The sequence below is a fragment of the Oryx dammah genome, unplaced genomic scaffold, assembly GCF_014754425.2.
Source record: "Oryx dammah isolate SB20612 unplaced genomic scaffold, SCBI_Odam_1.1 HiC_scaffold_1, whole genome shotgun sequence".
Taxonomy (NCBI): Eukaryota; Metazoa; Chordata; class Mammalia; order Artiodactyla; family Bovidae; genus Oryx; species Oryx dammah.
Genome location: NW_024070185.1, coordinates 47454711 through 47476631, shown reverse-complemented (window position 1 = coordinate 47476631; position 21921 = coordinate 47454711). Strand labels below are relative to the sequence as shown.

The 21921-nt window shown below is 36.8% G+C and overlaps 1 protein-coding gene across 1 annotated transcript in view; it reads right to left on the bottom strand.

The window, feature by feature from the left end:
• Positions 1-643: 643 nt before the first annotated feature.
• Positions 644-21921, bottom strand: part of CUNH9orf85 (chromosome unknown C9orf85 homolog) — a 63306-nt gene continuing 42028 nt past the window's right edge. The window contains exons 3-4 of the mRNA XM_040253009.1: positions 2183-2296; positions 644-1688 (exon numbers count right to left, since the gene is read on the bottom strand). Of these exons, the coding sequence (XP_040108943.1) occupies positions 1544-1688; positions 2183-2296 (259 nt within the window). The 3' untranslated portion in view covers positions 644-1543. The remainder of the gene's footprint in view (positions 1689-2182; positions 2297-21921) is intronic.

The window sequence follows — 21921 nt, the reverse complement described above, 5'->3', positions numbered from 1 at the left end:
TATATTAAAAAGCAGAGACATTACTTTGCTGACAAAGGTCCATCAAGTCAAAGCTATGGTTTTTCCAGTAGTCATGTATGGATGTGAGAGTTGGACTATAAAGAAAGCTGAGTGCCAAAGAACTGATGCTTTTGAACTGTGGTGTTGGAGAACTCTTGGGAGTCCCTTGGACTGCAAGGAGATCAAACCAGTCCATCTTGAAGGAAATCAGTCCTGAATATTCATTGGAAGGACTGATGCTGAAGCTGAAGCTAAAATACTCTGGCCACCTGATGCAAAGAACGACTTACTGGAAAAGACCCTGATGCTGGGAAAGATTGAGGGCAGGAGGAGAAGGGGACAACTGAGGATGAGATGGTTGGATGGCATCAACGACTCAATGGATCTGAGTTTGAGCAAGCTCTGGCAGTTGGTGATGGACAGGGAAGCCTGGTTTGCTGCAGTCCATGGGTCGGACAAGACTGCAAAGAGTTTGCTGCAAAGAGTCGGACATGACTGAGTGACTGAATTGATTTGTTAAACATTACTATTAAAAATAATAAACGTTTTGCTTTATAATAAGCAAGCATAAGCAAGAGGGCTTTTTAAAATTTGGGAGATTTACCTGAGATCAGTCTATCAAAAGATACCTCCTTAAGACCAGTTTTTGAGGCTAGCAACATAAGAATGTCATTTTATTTTTCCATGAGATAGTTCTTATACAACCATCAATTCTGAATCTTGTTTAGTTAGATACTAGATAGTGTATTCTTCTCAATAATTTTCATAAACTGCAATATGATACTCCAATACTCATTTTGGCAGATACACTAGCATATGCTATTTTAAAATATATTATAAGAAACCTCTGGATAAAAGTTTTATCATTATTCAAATATCATACACAATTCATACTGTCCATGTATTTTCTATAGGTTTTTCCAATATTATTACTAGGATTCCACATTTTTTTAAACCCTCAAAGTCTCAGACGGTAAAGAATATGCCTGCAATATAGGAGACCAATTTTTGTTCCCTGGGTCAGGAAGATTCCCGTGGAGGAGGAAATGGCAATCCACTCCAGTATTCTTGCCTGGAGAATCGAAGGACAGAGGAGCCTGGCGGGCTACAGGCCTTTGGGGTCGTGAAGAGCTGGATGTGACTGAGTGACTAAGCACTACCATGTCTCTCAAAGATGTTCTGAGGGCTTCCCTAGCGGCTCAGTGGTAAAGAATCTGCTTTCCAGTGAAGGAAACAAGAGTGCGATCCCTGGTCTGAGAAGATCCCACATGCTGGGGAGCAACTAAGTCCATGAGCCACAACTACTGAGCCTGTGCTCTAGAGCCCACATGCGTCAGCTACTGAAGCTCATGCTCCGCGAGAGAAGCTACTGCAGTGAGAAGCCTGAGCACTGCCTCTAGAGAAAAGACCCCACTCGTCGCAACCAGAGAAAAGTCCGAGCAACAGCAAAGACCCAGCACAGCCAAAAATAAAGAATGAAAACAAATTTTTTAAAGGATGGTCAGAATTTCATGTTTTAAAACTGACTTTTAATATAGTTATATTAATTGTCTTCTTCTTCTGTGTCATCTAAATCAACATCAAAATCTAAATCATCATCATTTTCTTCATTCCTTCTGCAGCTTCTTCTATGGCTGGAACCTAAGTTATTTTCAACATTTTCTGTCTTCTCTGGTTCTTTATTAAACCTAAAGATGGAAGAAAAAACCTCTTTATTTCTCAAGATTGCATTGTTTGGGTAGACTGGAAAGACTTTTACACTACACTTCTTGATTAATAAGAGCTTAATGAATAAAGAGGAAAAGATCCTTGAAGATTAACTTAATTGAAGAGCCAACCAATTATAATACTGCTGTCAATAAAGCATGATTAAACAAATTAATTCATGCTGTCCATTAAAGAAAAGAAGTTATACAATGAATAATTCTTTTGTATTATATAATAAATGTGGCTCTCACAGATAAATATTTTAATTTCCTAAAAATGATGTTTTGCTTTTATTATAATGATAGAAACACTGAATAATTAATTAAGTTTTTTTTTCCTATTGGGTAGAAAAAGTCTACATTACTGCGATATACTGTATCTTAAGATTCTCAGAGCTACTCAATGTTTCTTTAAAAGAAAATTCACACACCATTTACTAAAAGAATAAATCGCAAACATAAAAAGAAATACTCACGGAATAACGACGTCTTCTCTCTTTCCACACTTGGCACAGACTTCAAGTTCACAGGCACATGGTCTACACATTATATGATAAGAATCCTTCACTGTCTTTTGTAAACATTTAACACTAAAAATGGAAAAGAAAATAAAATCTTAATTTTTACTAATTGTCTAAGATTTATTTAGTGAAACAAGGGGGTGAGGCTTAAGTGTATAGCTGAGAAGCCTCCAACTCTTAAGATATTTCTCTCATATGTCACTTTAGCTTAATTATATAGCATTTCTAGACAATGGTTGACAACTCAAAATAACAGTACTTAACATTTATCTACTTTCTTAAAGCTTGTAAAGAATGTCACCTGCAAATATTAACAGTTTTGCTTCCTTTTCAATTTGGATTCCTTTTATTTCTTTTTGTTCTCTGACGTCCATGGCTAGTACTTCCAACACTATTTTGAATAAAAGCGGCGAGAGGGGACATCCTTGTCTTCTTCCTGATCTTAAAGAAAAAAGCTTTCAGTTTTAACCACCGAGTATATTAGCTGTTGACTTGTCATATATGGTGTTTATTATGTTGAGAAACTTTCCCTATATATCCACTCTGGTTTTTTTTTTTTATCCTATCATTGTATAAAATGCTTTTTCTGAATCTACTGAGAGGGTCATATGATTTTTATCCTCATTTTATTAATGTGGCATATCATATTGATTGAGTTGAGGAATCTGAACCATCTTTGCATCCCTTGAATAAACTCCACACTTGATCATGGTGAATGATTTTTTTAATGTATTGTTAAATTTAGTTAACTAATATTTTGTTGAGGATTTCTGCTAATATTTTATTGAGGATTTCTGCATCTCTGTTCATCAGCGATAATGGCCTGTAATTTTCATTTCTTGTGGCATCATTGTCTGGTTTGATATCAGAGTAATGCTGGCCTCATAAAATGCGCTTGGAAGAATTTCCCCCTCTTCTATTTTTTGGAAGACTTTGAGAAGGACTGGATCATTTTATCTTTGAATGTTTGGTAGAATTCACCAGTGAAGAAATCTGGTTCTGGACTTTCGTTTGTTAGGAGATTTTTTATTTAAATTCAATCTCCTTACTAGTAACTGAACTTTCAGATTTTTATTTCATGATTCAGTCTTGGTAGGTTGTGTGCTTCTAGGAATTTATTCACTTCTTATAGGTTGTCAAATTGTGGGCAAACAATTTGCCGTGAAAGTGAAACTGTTAGTTGCTTAATCATGTCTGACTATTTGCAACCCCAAGGACTGTAGCCCACCAGGCTCCTCTGTCCATGGAATTCTCCACGCAAGAATACTGGGAGTGGGTCGTCATTTCCTTCTCCACGGGATCTTCCCCACCCAGGGAGCAAACCCAGGTCTCCTGCATTACAGGCAGATTCTTTACCATCTGAGCCAGGGTACCCCATAGTCTCTTAGAATCCTTTGTATTTTTGTGGTATCTGTTGCAGTGTTTCCTCTTTCATTTCTGATTGAGTTCTCTTTTCTTTTCTTGATGATTCTACCTAAAGGTCTGCCTGTTTATCTTTACAAATGACCAGTTCTGAGATTCACTGATCTTGCCTGTTATCTTTTCATTTCCTATTATAATTATTTCAAATCTGATCTTTGTTATTTCCTCCCTTCTACTAATTTTAGACTTAATCTCTTCTTTGTTTCTAGTTTCTTTAGAAGTTAAAGTTAAGTTATTTAAGATTTTTCTTGTTTCTTGATGTAAGCATTTATTGCTAGCAACTTCCCTTTCAGAATTATTTTTTGCGGTACTCCATAAATTTTGGTATGTTGCCTTTTCATTTCTCTCAAGGTATTTTTAAAATTTCTTTTTGGTTTCTTCTTTGACCCACTGGTTTTTTCAGTAGCATGCTGTTTATTCTCCACAAATCAGTGAACTTTCCAGATTTCTTCTAGTTTCATACTATTGTGGTTAGAAAAAGATACTTCATATATATGATTTCAATCTTAAAATTTTAAGACCTGTTTTGTGAGCCAACAAACAATATTTTGTGGAGAATATTCCATGGACTCTTCCATGAGAAGAGTATTTTGTTGCTTTTGGTTGGGCTGTTTTGTGTATATGCATGTAATATTGCTTAAAAGGCCATACATCAAAATTTCAGTGATATTTTTCACAGAAATAAAAAATCCTAAATTTGGATGGAACCACAAAAGGCCCCAAATAGACAAAGCAATCTTGAGAAAGAAGAACATAGCTGCAGGTGTCACACTTCCTGATTTCAAACTATATTACAGTTTCAAAACAGTATGGCACTGTCATAAAAATTAGACACATAAATTAATGGAATAGAGAGCCCAGAAATAAACCCACTCATATGTGGTCTTCCCTGGTGGCGTTAGTGGAAAAGAATCCACCTGCCAGTGCAGGAGACGCAAGAGACTCAGGTTCAATCCCTGGTCAGAAAGGTCCACTGGAGTAGGAAATGGCAACCCACTCCAGTATGCTTGCCTGGAGAATCCCCTGGACAGAGGAGCCTGGTAGGCTATGGTCCATGCGGTTGCAAAGAGTTGGACACAACTGAAGTGACTTAGCACAGAACAGCAACGATTTACAAAAAGGAGCCAAAAATATAAGTAAGGAAAGAACAGTGTCTTCAATAAATAGTACTGGAAACTGGACATGGAAAAGAATGCCACATGCAATAGAATGAAATTAGACCACTGTCTCACACCATAGACATGGCACCCCACTCCAGTACTCTTGCCTGGAAAATGCCATGGACAGAGGAGCCTGGTGGGCTTCAGTCCATGGGGTCGCTAAGAGTCAGACACTACTGAGTGACTGCACTTTCACTTTCATGCACTGGAGAAGGAAATGGCAACCCACTCCAGTGTTCTTGCCTGGAGAACCCCAGGGATGGAGGAGCCTGGTGGGCTGCCATCTTTGGGGTCGCACAGAGTTGACCGACTGAAGCAACTTAGCAGTAGCAGACCACTATCTCACTATCTCACACCATACACAAAAAATTAACTCAAAATGGGTTAAAGACTTGAATGTGAGACCTAAAATCTTAAACCTCCTAGAAGAAAACTAGCAGAAAGTTCTTGACATCAATTTTAAGAATTTTTTTGAAATCATATTTAGAAATAAAGTCAAAAAAATAAAAAATAAACAAGGACTGTATCATACTAAAAAGCTTCTTCACAGCAAAGGAAAACATCACACAAAAAGGCAACCTACAGAATGGGAAAAATATTTGCAAGTCATGTATTTATTAAGGAGTAAATAACAGAAATATACAAAGAACTCATACAGTCAAAAGGCAAAAAAAAAAAAGGGGGGGGGGATGAAAAAATGGGCAAAGGATCTGAACAGACATTTTTCCAAAGACATACAGATGGCCAACAGGTACACGAAAAGATGCTCAATAACACTAATCATCAGGGGAGTGAAAATCTAAACCACAATGAGATATTACTTCACACCTGTTAGAACTGCTATAATCAAAAAGACAAGAAATAACAAATGCTGGTGAGAATGTGGGAAAAAAGGAAACCTTTCTACACTGTTGGTGGGACTGTAAATTAATGCAGCCACTATAGCAGACATTATAGAGGTCAATCAAGAAATTAACAGAACTACAATATGATCCAGCAATTCTACTTCTGGGTATTGAAACAAAAACACTAACGTGAAAAGATATGCACCCCCACGTTCACTGCTTATTTAACTTATATGCAGAGTACATCATGAGCAACTCTGGACTGGAAGAAACACAAGCTGGAATCAAGATGGCTGAGAGAAATATCAATAACCTCAGATATGCAGATGACACCACTCTTATGGCAGAAAGGGAAGAGGAACTAAAAAGCCTCTTGATGAAAGTGAAAGAGGAGAGTGAAAAAGTTGGCTTAAAGCTCAACATTCAGAAAACGAAGATCATGGTATCTGGTCCCATCACTTCATGGCAAATAGATGGGGAAACAGCATCAGACTTTATTTTGGGGGGCTCCAAAATCACTGCAGATGGTGATTGTAGCCATGAAATCAAAAGACGCTTACTCCTTGGAAGAAAAGTTATAACCAACCTAGATAGCATATTCAAAAGCAGAGACATTACCTTGCCAACTAAGGTCCGTCTAGTCAAGGCTATGGTTTTTCCAGTGGTCATGTATGGATGTGAGAGTTGGACTGTGAAGAAGGCTGAGCGCCAAAGAATTGATGGTTTTGAACTGTGGTGCTGGAGAAGGCTCTTGAGAGTCCCTTGGACTGTAAGGAGATCCAACCAGTCCATTCTGAAGGAGATCAGCCCCGGGATTTCTTTGGAAGGAATGATGCTAAAGCTGAAACTCCAGTACTTTGGCTACCTCATGCGAAGAGCTGATTCATTGGAAAAGACTCTGATGCTGGGAGGGATTGGGGGCAGGAGGAGAAGGGGATGACAGAGGATGAGATGGCTGGATGGCATCACTGACTCGATTGATGTGAGTCTGAGTGAACGCCGGGAGTTGATGATGGACAGGGAGGCCTGGTGTGCTGAGATTCATGGGGTCGCAAAGAGTTGGATACGACTGAGCGACTGAACTGAACTGAACTGAGGTTCACTGCAGCACTATTTGCAACAGCCAAGAAATGGAAATAACCCAAGTGCCCACTGATGGATGATTTTTTAAAATGTAATATATACACATACCCTTCTGATGGATGAATGAATTTTAAAAATGTAATATATACACATACCCTCACACACACACATGAATGTACTGTCACACACACACACAACGGAGTACTATTCAGCCTTAAAAAAAAGAAGGAAATCTTGTCATTTGTAACAACATGAACAGACCCTAAGGAAATTAAGCTAAGGGAAATAAGTCAGACAGAGGCAAAAGACATATGATCTTACTTGTATGTAAAATCTTTAATGAATAAATGAACGAATAAATAAATATAATACCTAGCTTTGAGGTACAAAGCTAGGTACAAAATATAATACAAACTTTGAGTTGTAAAATAAATAAGTCATTCGATATAATGTACAGCATGGTACTATGGTTAATATTATTTTTAAATTTTATTTATTTATTTTCGCTGTGGTCTGTGTGGGATCTTAGTTCATCAACCAGGGATTGAACTCAGGCCCCCTGCAATGAAGCATGGAGTCTTAACCATTGGTCTGCCAGGGAAGTCCTTATAGTTAATAATCTTATATTGCATATTTGAAAGCTGCTAAGAAAGTAAATCATAAAAAATTCTCATAAGAAAAAAATTTTGTGAGTATATATGATGACGGATATTAACTAGACTTCTTGTGGTGATCATTTTGTAATGTATAAAAATACGTTGTATACCTGAGACTAATACAATGTTATATATCAATTATACTTCGATTTTTAAAAAATTAAAAAAGTTTTCTGCATCAAAGGATACAATCAAGATAGTGAGAAGAAAACCTACTGAATGAGAGAAAATACTTAGCAATCATATCTGATAAAGAAGTGGCATCTCAAATATACTAAAAACTCCTATAACTCAATAACAAAAAGATAACTCAATTAAAAATAAGCAATGAATCTGAAAATATATTTTCCTCAAAAGTTTTACATAAATAGCCAATAAGCATCTGAAAATATTCTCAACATCTTTACTTATCAGGGAAATGTAAATCAAAACCACAAGGAGGAACCATGATACACTGATCAAAATGACTATTATAAAAAAAAAAAAAAAAGAGCAAAAAAAGCATTGGTAAGGATGTGAAGAAATTGGGTTTCTTGCATTGCTGGTAGGAAATAATAAGGTATGGTCACTTTTGAAAACAATTTGGCAGTTCCCTCTAAAAGTTATAAATATAGAAGTATCACATAACCCAGAAACTCCACTTGTAAATACATACTCAGGAGAACTGAAAAAACATACACACACAAAAATTTGTACATCAATGTTCATAGCAGCATTAACTGTAACAGTCAAAAACAGTGGGAATAATCCAAATGTCCATCAACTGATTGATGGATAAATAAGAATATATATCTTTACAATGGATCATTATTTATTAATAAAAATTAAGCACCGATAAATGTTACAACATGCTTGAAAAAAAATCCTAAGTGAAAGAAACCAGTCAAAGAAGTCTAGATATTATATGATTATTTACATGAACTGTCCAAAATAAGTAAATCTACAGGGACAGAAACAAGGGAGGGGAGACTGTTGATATTGGGGAGAGGGAATGGAGACTGAATCCTAACAGGTATGTTTCTTTCTGAGATGAGAAGATGTTAAAAAACTGATGTGTTATAAAAAAATTGAGTTATACAACTCTATGACATACTGAAAGTTGCTAAACCATGTACTTTAGATGGATGAACTATACAGTATGTGAATTAAACCTTAATAAATCTGTTTTTAAAAAGTCAAATGGAAATATTAGAAATTAAAAAAAATGGAGTGAAAGATACAAGATACAAGAAATCTACTTTAAACGTAAAAAGGTATACCTCATTTTACTTTTCAGCTACTGCATTTATTTATTTATACAAATTGAAGGTTTGTGGCAGCCTTCTGTTGAGCAAGTCTACCGACATCATTTTTTCTAATATTTGCTCACTTTGTGCCTCTGTGTCACATTTTGGTAACTCTTGCAATATTTCAACTTTTAAATTATTATTATTATATTTGTTACAGTGATCTAAGATGAGTAATCTTTATGTTACTACTGCAAAAAGACTATGACTCATTGAAGGCTCAGATGATGGTTAGCATTTTCTAGCAATAAAGTATTTTTAAAATAAAGTGCTCACTGATTTTTCTAGATATAATGCTACTGCATACTTAACAGACTAAAGTATAGTATAAATGTAAGTTTTATATGCACTGGGAAACCAAAAAATTCATCTGACTCAGTTTATTGCAGTATTTCCTTTACTGAGGTGGCACAGAATCAAACCCCCAATACCTCTGAGATATGCCTGTATACAGTTAAAAGCAGAAGGAAAGGAAAAAAATGAAACAAAACATGCAAACACTAATCAGAAGAAAGCTGGAGTAACTACATTATTACTGAAATAGACTTCAAAGCAAAGAAAAAAAAATTGTTAAGTTTAAGAAAGACTATTACATAACAATAAAAGAATCAATTTTCCCAAAGCATGAAACATCTTAAATATTTATTCATGCACCTAAAAACAGGGTTTGAGATAACTGATGCAAAACCATTGAACCAAAAAGAGAAACAGACAAATCCACAATTAAAACTGTGGACTTCAATGCTTCTCTCTTTATAAGTGAAGCAAAAAGTAGACAAAAAGCAGTAAAAGTATACAACCTGGTTGACAGAGTCTATCAATCAAACTGACATTTATAGAACACTCCACCTAACAAGAGCAATATAGGCTCTTCAAGCACATATGGAACAGAATCTAAAATTGACTATACTCTGAATTATAACACCAACATCAATGAATTAAAAATAAAATCCAAAGTTTATATATGGCTTACTCTTTTGCCACAATGAAATTAACTAGAAATAAGTAAAACATCTGGAAAATATCCAAATATACAGAAATTAAAACACTTCTAAATAACCTATAGGTTAAAGAGGAAGTCTCAGGAGGAATTAGAAAATGTTTTGATTCAATAATAATGAAATATAGCATCAAAATTTGTGGAATAGAGCTAAAAAGACATTCTGGGGAAATCTATATAATTAAATGTTTATATTAAGCAAAAGAACTATCCAAACTTCCACCTTAACAAAAAAAGTACAGTAAATTAACTCAAAGCAATATCGATGTGAACAGAAATCAATGAAACTGAAAAACCGGAAAAAAAAAACAAAACAATAATACTCCAAGCAGGCTATTTGAAAAGATTAATGTAATTCATAAACATATAACCAGATAGACCAAGATAAAAAAGGAGCAAATACAATAAACCAATTTCAGGAAAGAACAAGGGAACAACACAACAGATATTAAAAGAATAATAAAAATTTACTAACAACTCTATGCCTATAAAACCAACCATTTTATTGAAATGGACAAATTTCTGGAAAGACAGTATAAAAACCTGCTTAAGATGAAACAGATATTCTAAAAACTCCTCTAGCCATTCAAGAAAAACTTTATAATCGTTAAAAACTCCAACAAAGACAACTCTAGGCACAAATGGCTTTACTGGTAAATTCTACTAAATATCTGGGAGTTCACGGTTCACATATTGCTGAAGCCTGGCTTGGAAAATTTTGAGCATTACTTTACTAGCGTGTGAGATGAGGGCAACTGTGTGATAGTTTGAGCATTCTTTGGCATTTCTTTCTCTGGGATTGGAATGAAAACTGACATTTCCCTGTCCTGTGGCCACTGCAGAGTTTTCCAAATTTGTTGACATATTGAGTGCAGCACTTTCACAGCATCATCTTTTAGGATTTGAAATAGCTCAACTGGAATTCCATCACCTCCACTAGCTTTGTTCGTAGTGATGCTTCCTAAGGCCCACCTGACTTCACTTTCCAGGTTGCCTGGCTTTAGCTGAGTGTGACTGATCACACCTTCATGATGATCTGGGTCATGAAGATTTTTTTTGTACAGTTCTTCTGTGTATTCTTGCCCTCTTCTTAATATCTTCTGCTTCTGTTAGGTCCATACTATTTCTGCCTTTATTGAGCCCATCTTTGCATGAAATGTTCCCTTGGTATCTCTGATTTTCTTGAGGAGATCTCTAGTCTTTCCCATTCTGTTGTTTGCCTCTATTTCTTTGCATTGATTGCTGAGGAAGGCTTTCTTATCTCTCCTTGCTTTTCCTTGGAACTCTGCATTCAAATGGGTATATCTTTCCTTTTCTCCTTTGCCTTTCACCTCTCTTCTTTTCACAGCTATTTGTAAGGGTTCAAGCTGGTTTTAGAAAAGGCAGAGGAACCGGAGATCAAATTGTTTTTTGCATCAAAAAAGCAAGAGAATTCCAGAAAAACATCTACTTCTGCTTTACTGACTATGCCAAAGCCTTTGACTGTGTGGATCACAATAAACTGTGCAAACTTCTGAAAGAGATGGGAATACCAAAACACCTAACCTACCTCTTGAGAAACGTGTGTACAGGTCAGGAAGCAACAGTTAGAACTGGACATGGAACACACTGGTTCCAAATAGGAAAAGGAGTACGTCAAGGCTATATATTGTCACCCTGTTTATTTAACTTATATGCAGAGTATATCATGAAAAATGCTGGGCTGGAGGAAGCACAAGCTGGAATCACGAATGCCGGGAGAAATATCAATAACCTCAGATATGCTGATGACACCACCCTTATGACAGAAAGCAAAGAAGAACTAAAGAGCCTCTTGATGAAAGTGAAAGAGGAGAGTGAAAAAGTTGGCTTAAAGCTCAACATTCAGAAAACTAAGATCATGGCATCCAGTCCTATCGCTTCATGGCAAACAGATGGGGAACCAGTGGCTGACTTTATTTTTCTGTGTTCCAAAATCACTGTGGATGGTGATTGCAGCCATGAAATTAAAAGATACTTACTCCTTGGAAGGAAAGTTATGACCAAACTAGATAGCATATTACAAAGCAGAGACATTACTCTGTCAACAAAAGTCCATCTTGTCAAGGCTACGGTTTTTCCAGTAGTCATGTATGGATGTGAGAGTTGGAATATAAAAAAAGCTGAGCGCCTAAGAATTGATGCTTTTGATCTGTGGTGTTGGAGAAGACTCTTGAGAGTCTGTTGGACTGCAAGGAGATCCAACCAGTCCATCCTAAAGGAGATCAGTCCTGGGTGTTCATTGGAAGGACAGATGTTGAAGCTGAAACTCCATTACTTTGGTCACCTGATGTGGAGAGTTGACTCATTGGAAAAGACCCTGATGCTGGGAAAGATTGAGGGCAGCAGGAGAAGGGGACGAGAGAGGATGAGATGGCTGGATGGCATCACCAACTCGATGGACATGGGTTTGGGTGGATTCCAGGAGTTGGTGATGGACAGGAAGGCCTGGCGTGCTGTGGTTCATGGGGTTGCAAGGAGTCAGACACGACTGAGCGACTGAACTGAACTACTAACATTTAAAAGATAGTACTAACTGTATACAACTGCTTCCAGAAAACAAAATTGAAGCAATCCCCAACTCACTTGATGAGACCCTAACATCAAGATAACGAAAAAATTTCAGACTATTGGTAATAAAAATGGGTCTGAAACTGAGTTAGCAAATCAAATCTAGCAATATGTAAAAAGGATACAGTCATGATCAAGTGGGGTTTATCCAAGTGTAAAAAGGCTGATTTTATATTAAAATCAATAAATGTTACCTCATCAAATCAATGTTCTAAAAGAAAAACCACGTGACCATCTAAATGGATGCAGAAAAGTATCTGACAAAACTTAGTTGAAGCTTTCAAACTGTGGTGCTGGAAAAGACTCTGGAGAGTCCGTTGGACAGCAAGGAGATCAAACCAATCAATCCTAAAGGAAATCAACCCTGAATATTCATTGGAAGGACTGATGCTGAAGCTGAAGCTCCAATAATTTGGCCTTCTGATGAGAAGAGTCAACTCATTTGAAAAGACCCTGATGCTGGGAAAGACTGAAGGCAGGAGGAGATTGGAAAGCAAGAAATAAAACTGTCCTCACTTTTTATCACTTATAAAAATGTATTTATTTATTTTTTGGCCGTGCCATGTGGCTTGTAGGATCTTAGTTCCTTGACCAGGGATTGAACCCAGGCCATGTCAGTGAAAGTGCCAAGTCCAAACCACCAGACCACCAGGGAATTTTCATGTCTTCATTTTTTTAAAAAATCACTGTCTATGTAGGAAAATGTCACAGAATATACCAAAAAAGTATTAGAAATAAAATTGACAAGCTGATTCTAAAGTTAAAAGAAAAAGCAAAGGAAAAATATTAGCAGAAACAATTTTGAAAAAAGAAAAAGAAGGTGGGAACACTCTTAAGACTGGATTTCAAGATTTAAGTTACAGCTGTAGTAATCAAGGTAGTGTGGTACTGGTGAAAAATAGACACACAGATTATTAGTGGGACAGAACAGATTCTAACATATATAATCAATTGACTTTCAACATAGTACAAAGGGAATTCAATGGAGAAAGGAGAGACTTTTAAACAAATGACCACGGTGCAGTTGGATATACATAAAATTAACAGAAAATGGGCCATAAACACAATATAAAACCAAGAATTACATAATTTCTAGAAGAAAACACAGTAAAAAAAAGTATTTGTGATCCTAACCAAAGATTTTTTACCTACAAGAAAATAATAATTAATAAATCCTGATAAATGGAACAGATCATCAAAATAAAACATTTCTCCACTTTCAGATACTCTTAAGTGGATAAAACATAAGTCAGAATTTGGCAGAAAATATTTGTAAAACCCATATCTGATAAATGATTTGCAACTACAATATATAAGAATTCTCAAAATTCAGTAATAAGTGAAACAAAACAACTTAATCAAAACATGAGCTAAATGTATGTATAGGAAAAAAGATAAGGATGCAAAATGAGCATAGGAATAGATGATTAGCATCACTGGTGATCAAAAAATGCAAATTAAAATCAAAATGAGATAGTGCTATTCACACTTATGGTTCAAAAAGAACAAAACAAGACTTCAAGGGGGAAAAAAAAACCCCTGACAATCCTAAGTATTGATAAGGATGCTAAACATCTGGAGCTCTCACACAGTGCTTGCTATTGAGAATGCAAATGATACAGCCACTATGGAAAATAGCTGGACAATTTATTTTAAACATACCCTTAACATAAACCCAGTGAGCTTACTACCAGATATTTACTCAAGAGAAATGAGACCATACATTCACACAAAACCCTGCACATGAATGTTTATGGCAGGATAGTTCACGATCACCAAAAACTAGCAAAACCTAAATGACCATGAGCCAGGGGACAGACAAACAACTTTGATACATCCTGAAGGAATACCACTTAGCAATAAAAAGACCCAACCACTCACTGATTTAGACAACAATGTGGATGAATCTCAAATCCACTATGTTAAGTTAAAGAAGTCAGCCTTAAAGACCATATACTATGTGATTCCTATATATGACATTCTGCAAGAAGGCAAAAGCATGGGGAGAAAACAGATCAGTGTTTGCCAGGACCTGGGAGTGAGGTAGCAGGATACCAAGAGGCATAAAGGAATGCTTGGGGGTGACAGAATTGTCTTGTATCTTAACTGTGATGTCAGTCTCACAGATGTATTCATTTGTCAAAGCTTACAAAACTGTTGTTAAAACAAAACAACTGGCCCCCATACAGACTTAGTTAGGCTAAGCCCCAAATCATCAAAAGTCAGTGTTAGTCACTCAGTCATGTCTGACTATTTGCAACCCCATGGACTGGGGCCCACCAGGCTCCTCTGTCCATGGGATTCTCTAGGCAAGAATGATGGTGTTGAGTTGCCATTTCCTTCTCCAGGGGATCTTCCTGACCCAGGGATCAAACCTGGTCTCCTGCACTACAGGCAGATTCTTAACCATTTGAGCCACCAGGGAAGCCCCCCAAATCATCAAACTGAGACTTAATTTCAGTTTTGACTCTCCCAGAAATGTAATTTTAAACCAATCCTGAAGTATGTGCTCAGTCATATCTGATTCTGTGAACCCATGGATCACCAGGCTCCTCTGTACATGGAATTGTCCAGGTAAGAACACTAGAGTGTACTGCCATCTCCTCTTCCAAGGAATCTTTCCTATGCAGGGATCTAAAGCATGTCTCCTGAGTAGGCTGCACTGGTAGGAAAATTCTTTGCCACTGCAGCCACCTGGGGAAGCCCCTTAAATTAATCACAAATTGTCTGATCAGCACAAGCTAGGTACTCAGCCTGATAAGACCCCTGTTTTCCCTAAAAAAAAGTGACTCTGCAATAACCAACCTGCTTTTCTGTCTAGTGTGACTTTCCTGTTACCATTCCTTTCTACCTACAAAAGTCTCATTTTCTACAGTTCCTCACAGATCCTTTCCATCTTCTAAGTGAGACAAAGTCAATAAAATCTTTAAAAGTCACTCAGTTGAATTTTGTTTTTTAACACTGTTTATTATAACATGTATATTTTACTGCATGTTAGAGCTCTGGGGAATATAAATTAGAATTAAAAAGTCTTCACAATCAAAGTGAAAATAGTTTTGAAAATTGTTTGCTAAATTATTTGATATGCTTGTGTTTTGACTTTCCAAACAGCTTTACTTAATTACTTCGAAATAAAAGTAAGATTAAAATTTCATGCTATTAGAATACATACAAAGTCCTACCAATACAAATGGACTAGAAAAAAATCTCACTATTTTTTGGCTTCAATTTTTTAAAGTTTTTAAAATAATTTTAAAGAAACTGTTTTGGTTAGGTTCTTCTGAGGCTTCAAAGAAATTCATTTCTATGAATATGCTGTTTTATAACAGGGACTCCTGGGGTAAACTAATCCTTAAGTATTCAAATTGCTAATTCAAAGATAAAACTGTATTTATAGAACTGTTAATGTTAAAATTTACATGTAAAATAGGCTCAAAAATGGGATATCCTGTTTTGGAATCGAGAGTCAAAAGAGAGCAGACTCTACACTCTCTGGCCCATCTAATCCTCAAGACAGTGACTTTTGGCACTGGCTCAAACACTGGCATAGCTTATTAAAATGCAGATCCCTGGCCTACACCCAGTATTTACATAATCAGAATCTTGGGGATGGGTCCCAAGAATCTGTCCGTTAACAAACTCCTCAAGAAATTCTTATGCACCTAAGCACTTGAGAACTCTTGGACCACATCAAAGTACTATTGCCTAGATAGGGGAATTTTCCAATATCCCCAAAGCTGGTTGAAAAGACAAGGAATTTTGTTGCTGTAAGCAATTATGCTCTTTTCAAATTTAAATCCGCTCGGAAAACAGGTTGTTAGGCTAGTGAATATAAATCTACCTATCTTACAAGGAAATACACACATAGACACATTTTAAAAATGTTTCCTTTTCATAAATGTGAAATGTTTGTTGAAAGGTAAATTATATACATTTTTTATATGTTTACAACCTTCAAGTTTCTCAATCACAGACCTGAGATCTTTGTGCCCCTTTGCTTTCAAACCTCTTAACCTAGGCTTTATGTCTTCACGGGGAGTAGAGAGAAGATGTGAAAGTAATTTGAGTTTCAGCTTTTTTCTTCTTCTATGTCACATTTGTCCAGCCTAAGAATCTTGATCTTAAGCACAAGATGGTTTAGAAATTATTTTAATGATAAAAGATATACAATCCAAGTTGTCACAGAACTTGTGCAGTATCTTGAAACATCTTTAAGAACACCTGTAAGTTAGATAATCACTCCTATTTTTTCCTACAAAACGAGTAGTAAGGAAAAACTTGAAATTGACCTAAATATAAATTTTACCTAATTTCCCCTGAAAATAGCTATATTTTGAATATTTTATGAGTTCAGTACTAAGAGAACTGCAGAGATGTTAAAATAATGGTGGCTTGGCCTTCTTTTCATATTTTCATGGACTACAATTCCCAGAAACAATAAATCTTGTCCATGCATACACCACAACTAACCACTTTAGTGGAACCTGGTCAAATAAAACCACAGGTTACTCCTATGAACCACTAACTGATAGGGCCCATGTGGGGTCTCACTGATAAGATGTCTCATTATGTTGACCTTGCAAACTAAGAATAAAATCACAGTGATCCTTGAGTTTGACCAAATTGCTCCAATGACATTCTGTTTTCCCACTGGCGTGCCTATCTTCTCAAAGCTGTAAGACCACCAGATTCCAGACCTCTGGCTACAGGACTCAACTACAAGCTAAAAATTAACCATCCCTTCAGAGAATTTTTCATCAGTGGGGTATAAGAAAGACCCCATAAGAAAGGGAGGACAATGGTTCTCCTTAAGGGCCAGTCACCCTGGCTCTTAGAAAGAAGATAAAAGAAAATAAAAGCTAAAAAATGTTTTACTATGCATTTAAGAGTAAAATTCAAGAGATAAAATTTTATTTTCAAGACCACTGTAGATACTAGAAATTATTATGTATTTTGATTTGGGAAGCAAGAACTAGATCTAATCTAGCTTTGACATATCCTTGCCATATAATCACTGAAAGTCACTTTAACTTCTTTGAGTCTCATTTTTAATAATAGTTACTAAAAGTGCTGAAACTTAGCAAGAACAAAGACAACAGCACCAAACTGTATTAGTAATTACTGTATTTGTCACCTCCACAAACCCACAACTAACAAAAATGAAAAACCCACTTTTAAATGACATCCTTCTAGTATCAAAACAACATTTTAAACTGCATAATACAACACAGCAACATTTGGAAGATCTGTATAATTAAATGAATTAGTATTTTCCAAACTAGCAAAATGCATGATGTTACAAAACCATGCATGGGTGAAAGATCAACTGCAAGACACACCAGTGGATTTTAGTATAAGAAGTGTTTACTGATATGGTTTCAGATTCTACACTGTATCAAAGATGAATTTCTATAATTATCTGGAAAGGGTTATTAATATTTACTTCCATTCAGTTCAGTTCAGTCACTCAGTCATGTCTGACTCTTTCCGACCACATGAACTGCAGCAGGCCAGGCCTCCCTGTCCATCACCAACTCCCAGATTTACCCAAACTCATATGCATCGAGTTGGTGATGCCATCCAGCCATCTCATCCTCTGTCGTCCCCTTCTCCTCCTGCCCCCATCCCTCCCAGCATCAGGGTCTTTTCCAATGAGTCGACTCTTTGCACGAGGTAGCCAAAGTACTGGAGTTTCAGCCTCAGCATCAATCCTTCCAGTGAACACCCAGGACTGGTCTCCTTTAGGATGGACTGGTTGGATCTCCTTGCAGTCCAAGGGACTCTCAAGAGTCTTCTCCAACACCACAGATCAAAAGCATAAATTCTTCAGCGCTCAGCTTTCTTCACAATCCAACTCTTCCATGCATATATGACCACTGGAAAAACCATAGCCTTGACTAGACGGACCTTTGGTGGCAAAATAGTATCTCTGCTTTTTAATATGATATCTAGGTTGGTCATAACTTTCCTTCTAAGGAGTAAGCATCTTTTAATTTCATGGCTGCAATTACCATCTGCGCTGATTTTGGAGACCAAAAAAATAAAGTCTGACACTGTTTCCCCATCTATCTGCCATGAAGTGATGGGACCAGATACCATGATCTTAGTTTTCTGAATGTTGAGCTTTAAGCCAACTTTTTCACTCTCCTCTTTTACTTTCATCGATATTTACTTACACTATTTTAAAAATGTACTACTGCTTCATTTTCCTTCTACTAGTCAGACACTAATGAAATTCATAAATATATAAAACAATGCCACTTGTCTCACTAATATTTTTGTTTCAAAAGTTATTTTTCATAAAAAATTATTAGTATTAAATGTGGTGACCCAAGGACAAAAAAGCAGATAAAACCAAGAAGGGTCTTGGAATGTAGGAACAGAAAAACCAGACCCTTTTCATCCTTCCCTCCCCCATGTTGTAATTATTAAGAGATTTCAGGTCCTTCTAAGCAGTATAACCTGTCTCCCCTCCTAACCCACACAGGCTTCCCCTTCTTCCCCCACCCAATATATATGCCTCATCCAATCAGCAAATAACCCACAAGACCCCTAGCCCACTCCCTGAACCATGGGTATAAAAGTGGACTAAGGACCACTGTTCAATGTCAATTCTCCCTTGATCTGGCTTGCTGTTCTAACAGTGTCTCCCATTCTAATGAACTTTATTTCCCTCTCATTCTGTCTCATGTCTGGAAATTCTTTTCCAACCTACACTAGGAACATGACATTAACCTTTAATGGTTGCTTATATCCACATTCTTTATAAAATAATTATTTTCAAGTCTCAGTTTTCACATCTAAAACAATAATAGATACCATTAGATATAATGCATAAAAGCTGACATAAATCAAGCTATCTGGGTCCTCAGTAATTTTTAACAATATAAAGAAAGAGGTCCTGAGAACAAACGCTTTGAGAACCACTGATCTAGACAATAAACATCAATTGGAAAAGAACTGATCTGATATTTTTAGTATTTCTGGAACAGACTTTCTGCCACAACTTTTCTGGTATTGCCTTCATTTCCTGGTCTTATTATTACACTTTAACCTTTATGATTATTCAGCTCCCCTTACAATACTCTCACATGAGATGACTAGGTACTTTTGTAAACAGCTGTGCTACTCCACCCTTCGTGGACAAATAACAGAAACTCACACTGAAAAGAAGAAATGCAAAAAGGTAAAATGGTTGCCTAAGGAGGCCTCACAAATAACAGAGAAAAGAGAAGCTAAAGGCAAGGAAGAAAAGGAAAGATATACCCATTTGAATGCAGAGTTCCAAAGAATAGCAAGGAGAGATAAGAATGCCTTCCTCAGTAATGGATGCAAATAGAGAAAAACAACAGAATGGGAAAGACGAGAGATCTCTTCAAGAAAATTAACAGATACCAAGGGAAGATTTCATGCAAAGATGGGCTTGACAAAGGACAGAAATGGTATGGACCTAACAGAAGCAGAAGATATTAAGAAGAGATGGCAAGAATACACAGAAGAATAGACAAAAAAGATCCTCATGACCCAGATAACCACGATGGCGTGATCACTCACCTAGAGCCAGACATCCTGGAATGTGTGGTCAAGTGGGCCTTAGGAAGCATCACTACGAACAGAGCTGTTGGAGGTGATGGGATTCCAGTTGAGCTATTTCAAATCCTAAAAGATGATGCTGTGAAAGTGCTGCACTCAATATGTCAACAAATTTGGAAAACTCAGCAGTGGCCACAGGACTGGAAAAGGTCAGTTTTCATTCCAATCCTAAAGAAAGGCAATGCCAAAGAATGCTCAAACTACCACACAATTGCACTCATCTCACACGCTAGTGAAGTAATGCTCAAAATTCTCCAAGCCAGACTTCAACAGTACATGAACCGTGAACTTCCAGACATTCAAGTTGGTTTTAGAAAAGGCAGAAGAACCAGAGATCAAATTGGGAACATCCACTGGGTCATTGAGAAAGCAAGAGAGTTCCAGAAAAATATCTACTTCTGCTTTATTGATTATGCCAAAGCCTTTGACTGTGTGGATCACAACAAACTGGAAAATTCTTTAAGAGATGGGAATACCAGACCACCTGATCTGCCTCCTGAGAAATATGTGTGCAGGTCAGGAAGCAACAGTTAGAACTGGACATGAAACAATAGACTGGTTCCAAATAGGGAAAGGAGTACGTCAAGGCTATATACTGTCACCCTGCTTATTTAACTTATATGCAGAGTACATCATGAGAAATGGCCGGTTGGATGAAGCACACGCTGGAATCAAGATTGCCAGGAGAAAGATCAAGAATCTCAGATATGCCGATGACACCATCCTTATGGCAGAAAGCGAAGAAGAACTAAAGAGCCTCTTGATGAAAGTGCAAAAGGCGAGTGAAAAAGCTGGCTTAAAACTCAACATTCAGAAAACGAAGATCATGGCATCCGGTCCCATCACTTCATGGGAAACAGATGGGCAGACAATGGAAACAGTGAGAGACTTTATCTTTTTAGGGCTTTAAAATTACTGCAGATGGTGACTGCAGCCATGAAATTAAAAGACGCTTGCTCTTTGGAAGAAAATCTATGACGAACCTAGATAGCATATTAAAAAGCAGAGACATTACTTTGTCAACAAAGGTCCGTCTTCAAAGCTATTGTTTTTCCAGTAGTCATGTATGGATGTGAGATTTGGACTATGAAGAAAGCTGAGCACCAAAGAATTGATGCTTTTGAACTATGCTGTTGGAGAAGACTCTTGAGAGTCCCTTGGACTGCAAGAAGATCCAACCTATCCATACTAAAGGAAATCAGTCCTGCTTATTCACTGGAAGAACTAATGCTGAAGCTAAAACTCCAATACTTTGGCTTCCTGATGCGAAGAACTGACTCATTGGAAAAGACTCTGATGCTGGGAAAGATTAAAAGCAGGAGGAGAAGGGGATGACAGAGGATGACATGCTTGGATGGCATCACTGACACAATGGGCCTGAGTTTGAGTAGGCTCCGGGAGTTGGTAATGGACAGGGAAGCCTGGCATGCTGCAGTCCATGGGGTCACAAGGAGTTGGACCCGACTGAGCATCTGAACTGAACCGAATCCTGACAGAGATCTATAAGGTGAAAGTTCCTACAGTGGCTCTAAGTAATCTGTGCTAACATAAAAAGAACCTGAAACCATACTAAGGAATTACATCATGTGCTACTTAAGAAATGTTTTTAAGGAAACAATGTCTACAGATTTCAAGAACTTTGAGTAGAAGAAGTTTAATTCTCTTCATAGTTAATGTATTTGAAATAAGTGGAGATATTTTATTACTTCTTCTTGTTGCAGTGGATTTGACTTAGAATAATTCTTAAAAGAGTACAAAATATTCACCTCCGGCCAACAGTAGTTTAGAAAAAAGATAAAATGGAAATTACTTCTCAAAACTATTACTTGGAGCAGGCAATTTAAAATCAAAGCTTGCTGTATCAATCAATATTAATGTCAAAAAGTAGGCTTTTTGCACAGGTGCACAAGTGATGACAGTACTAAAAACTCTCCTTAATAAGGAGGACTAAAGCTTAATGGCTTTAGTCTAATGGACTAAAGACCTGGGCAGTAATAAAGCCAGGGTTTACAGTCACTGTACTATGATATGACGTAGAATGGCCTGTGACTAAAATTCCA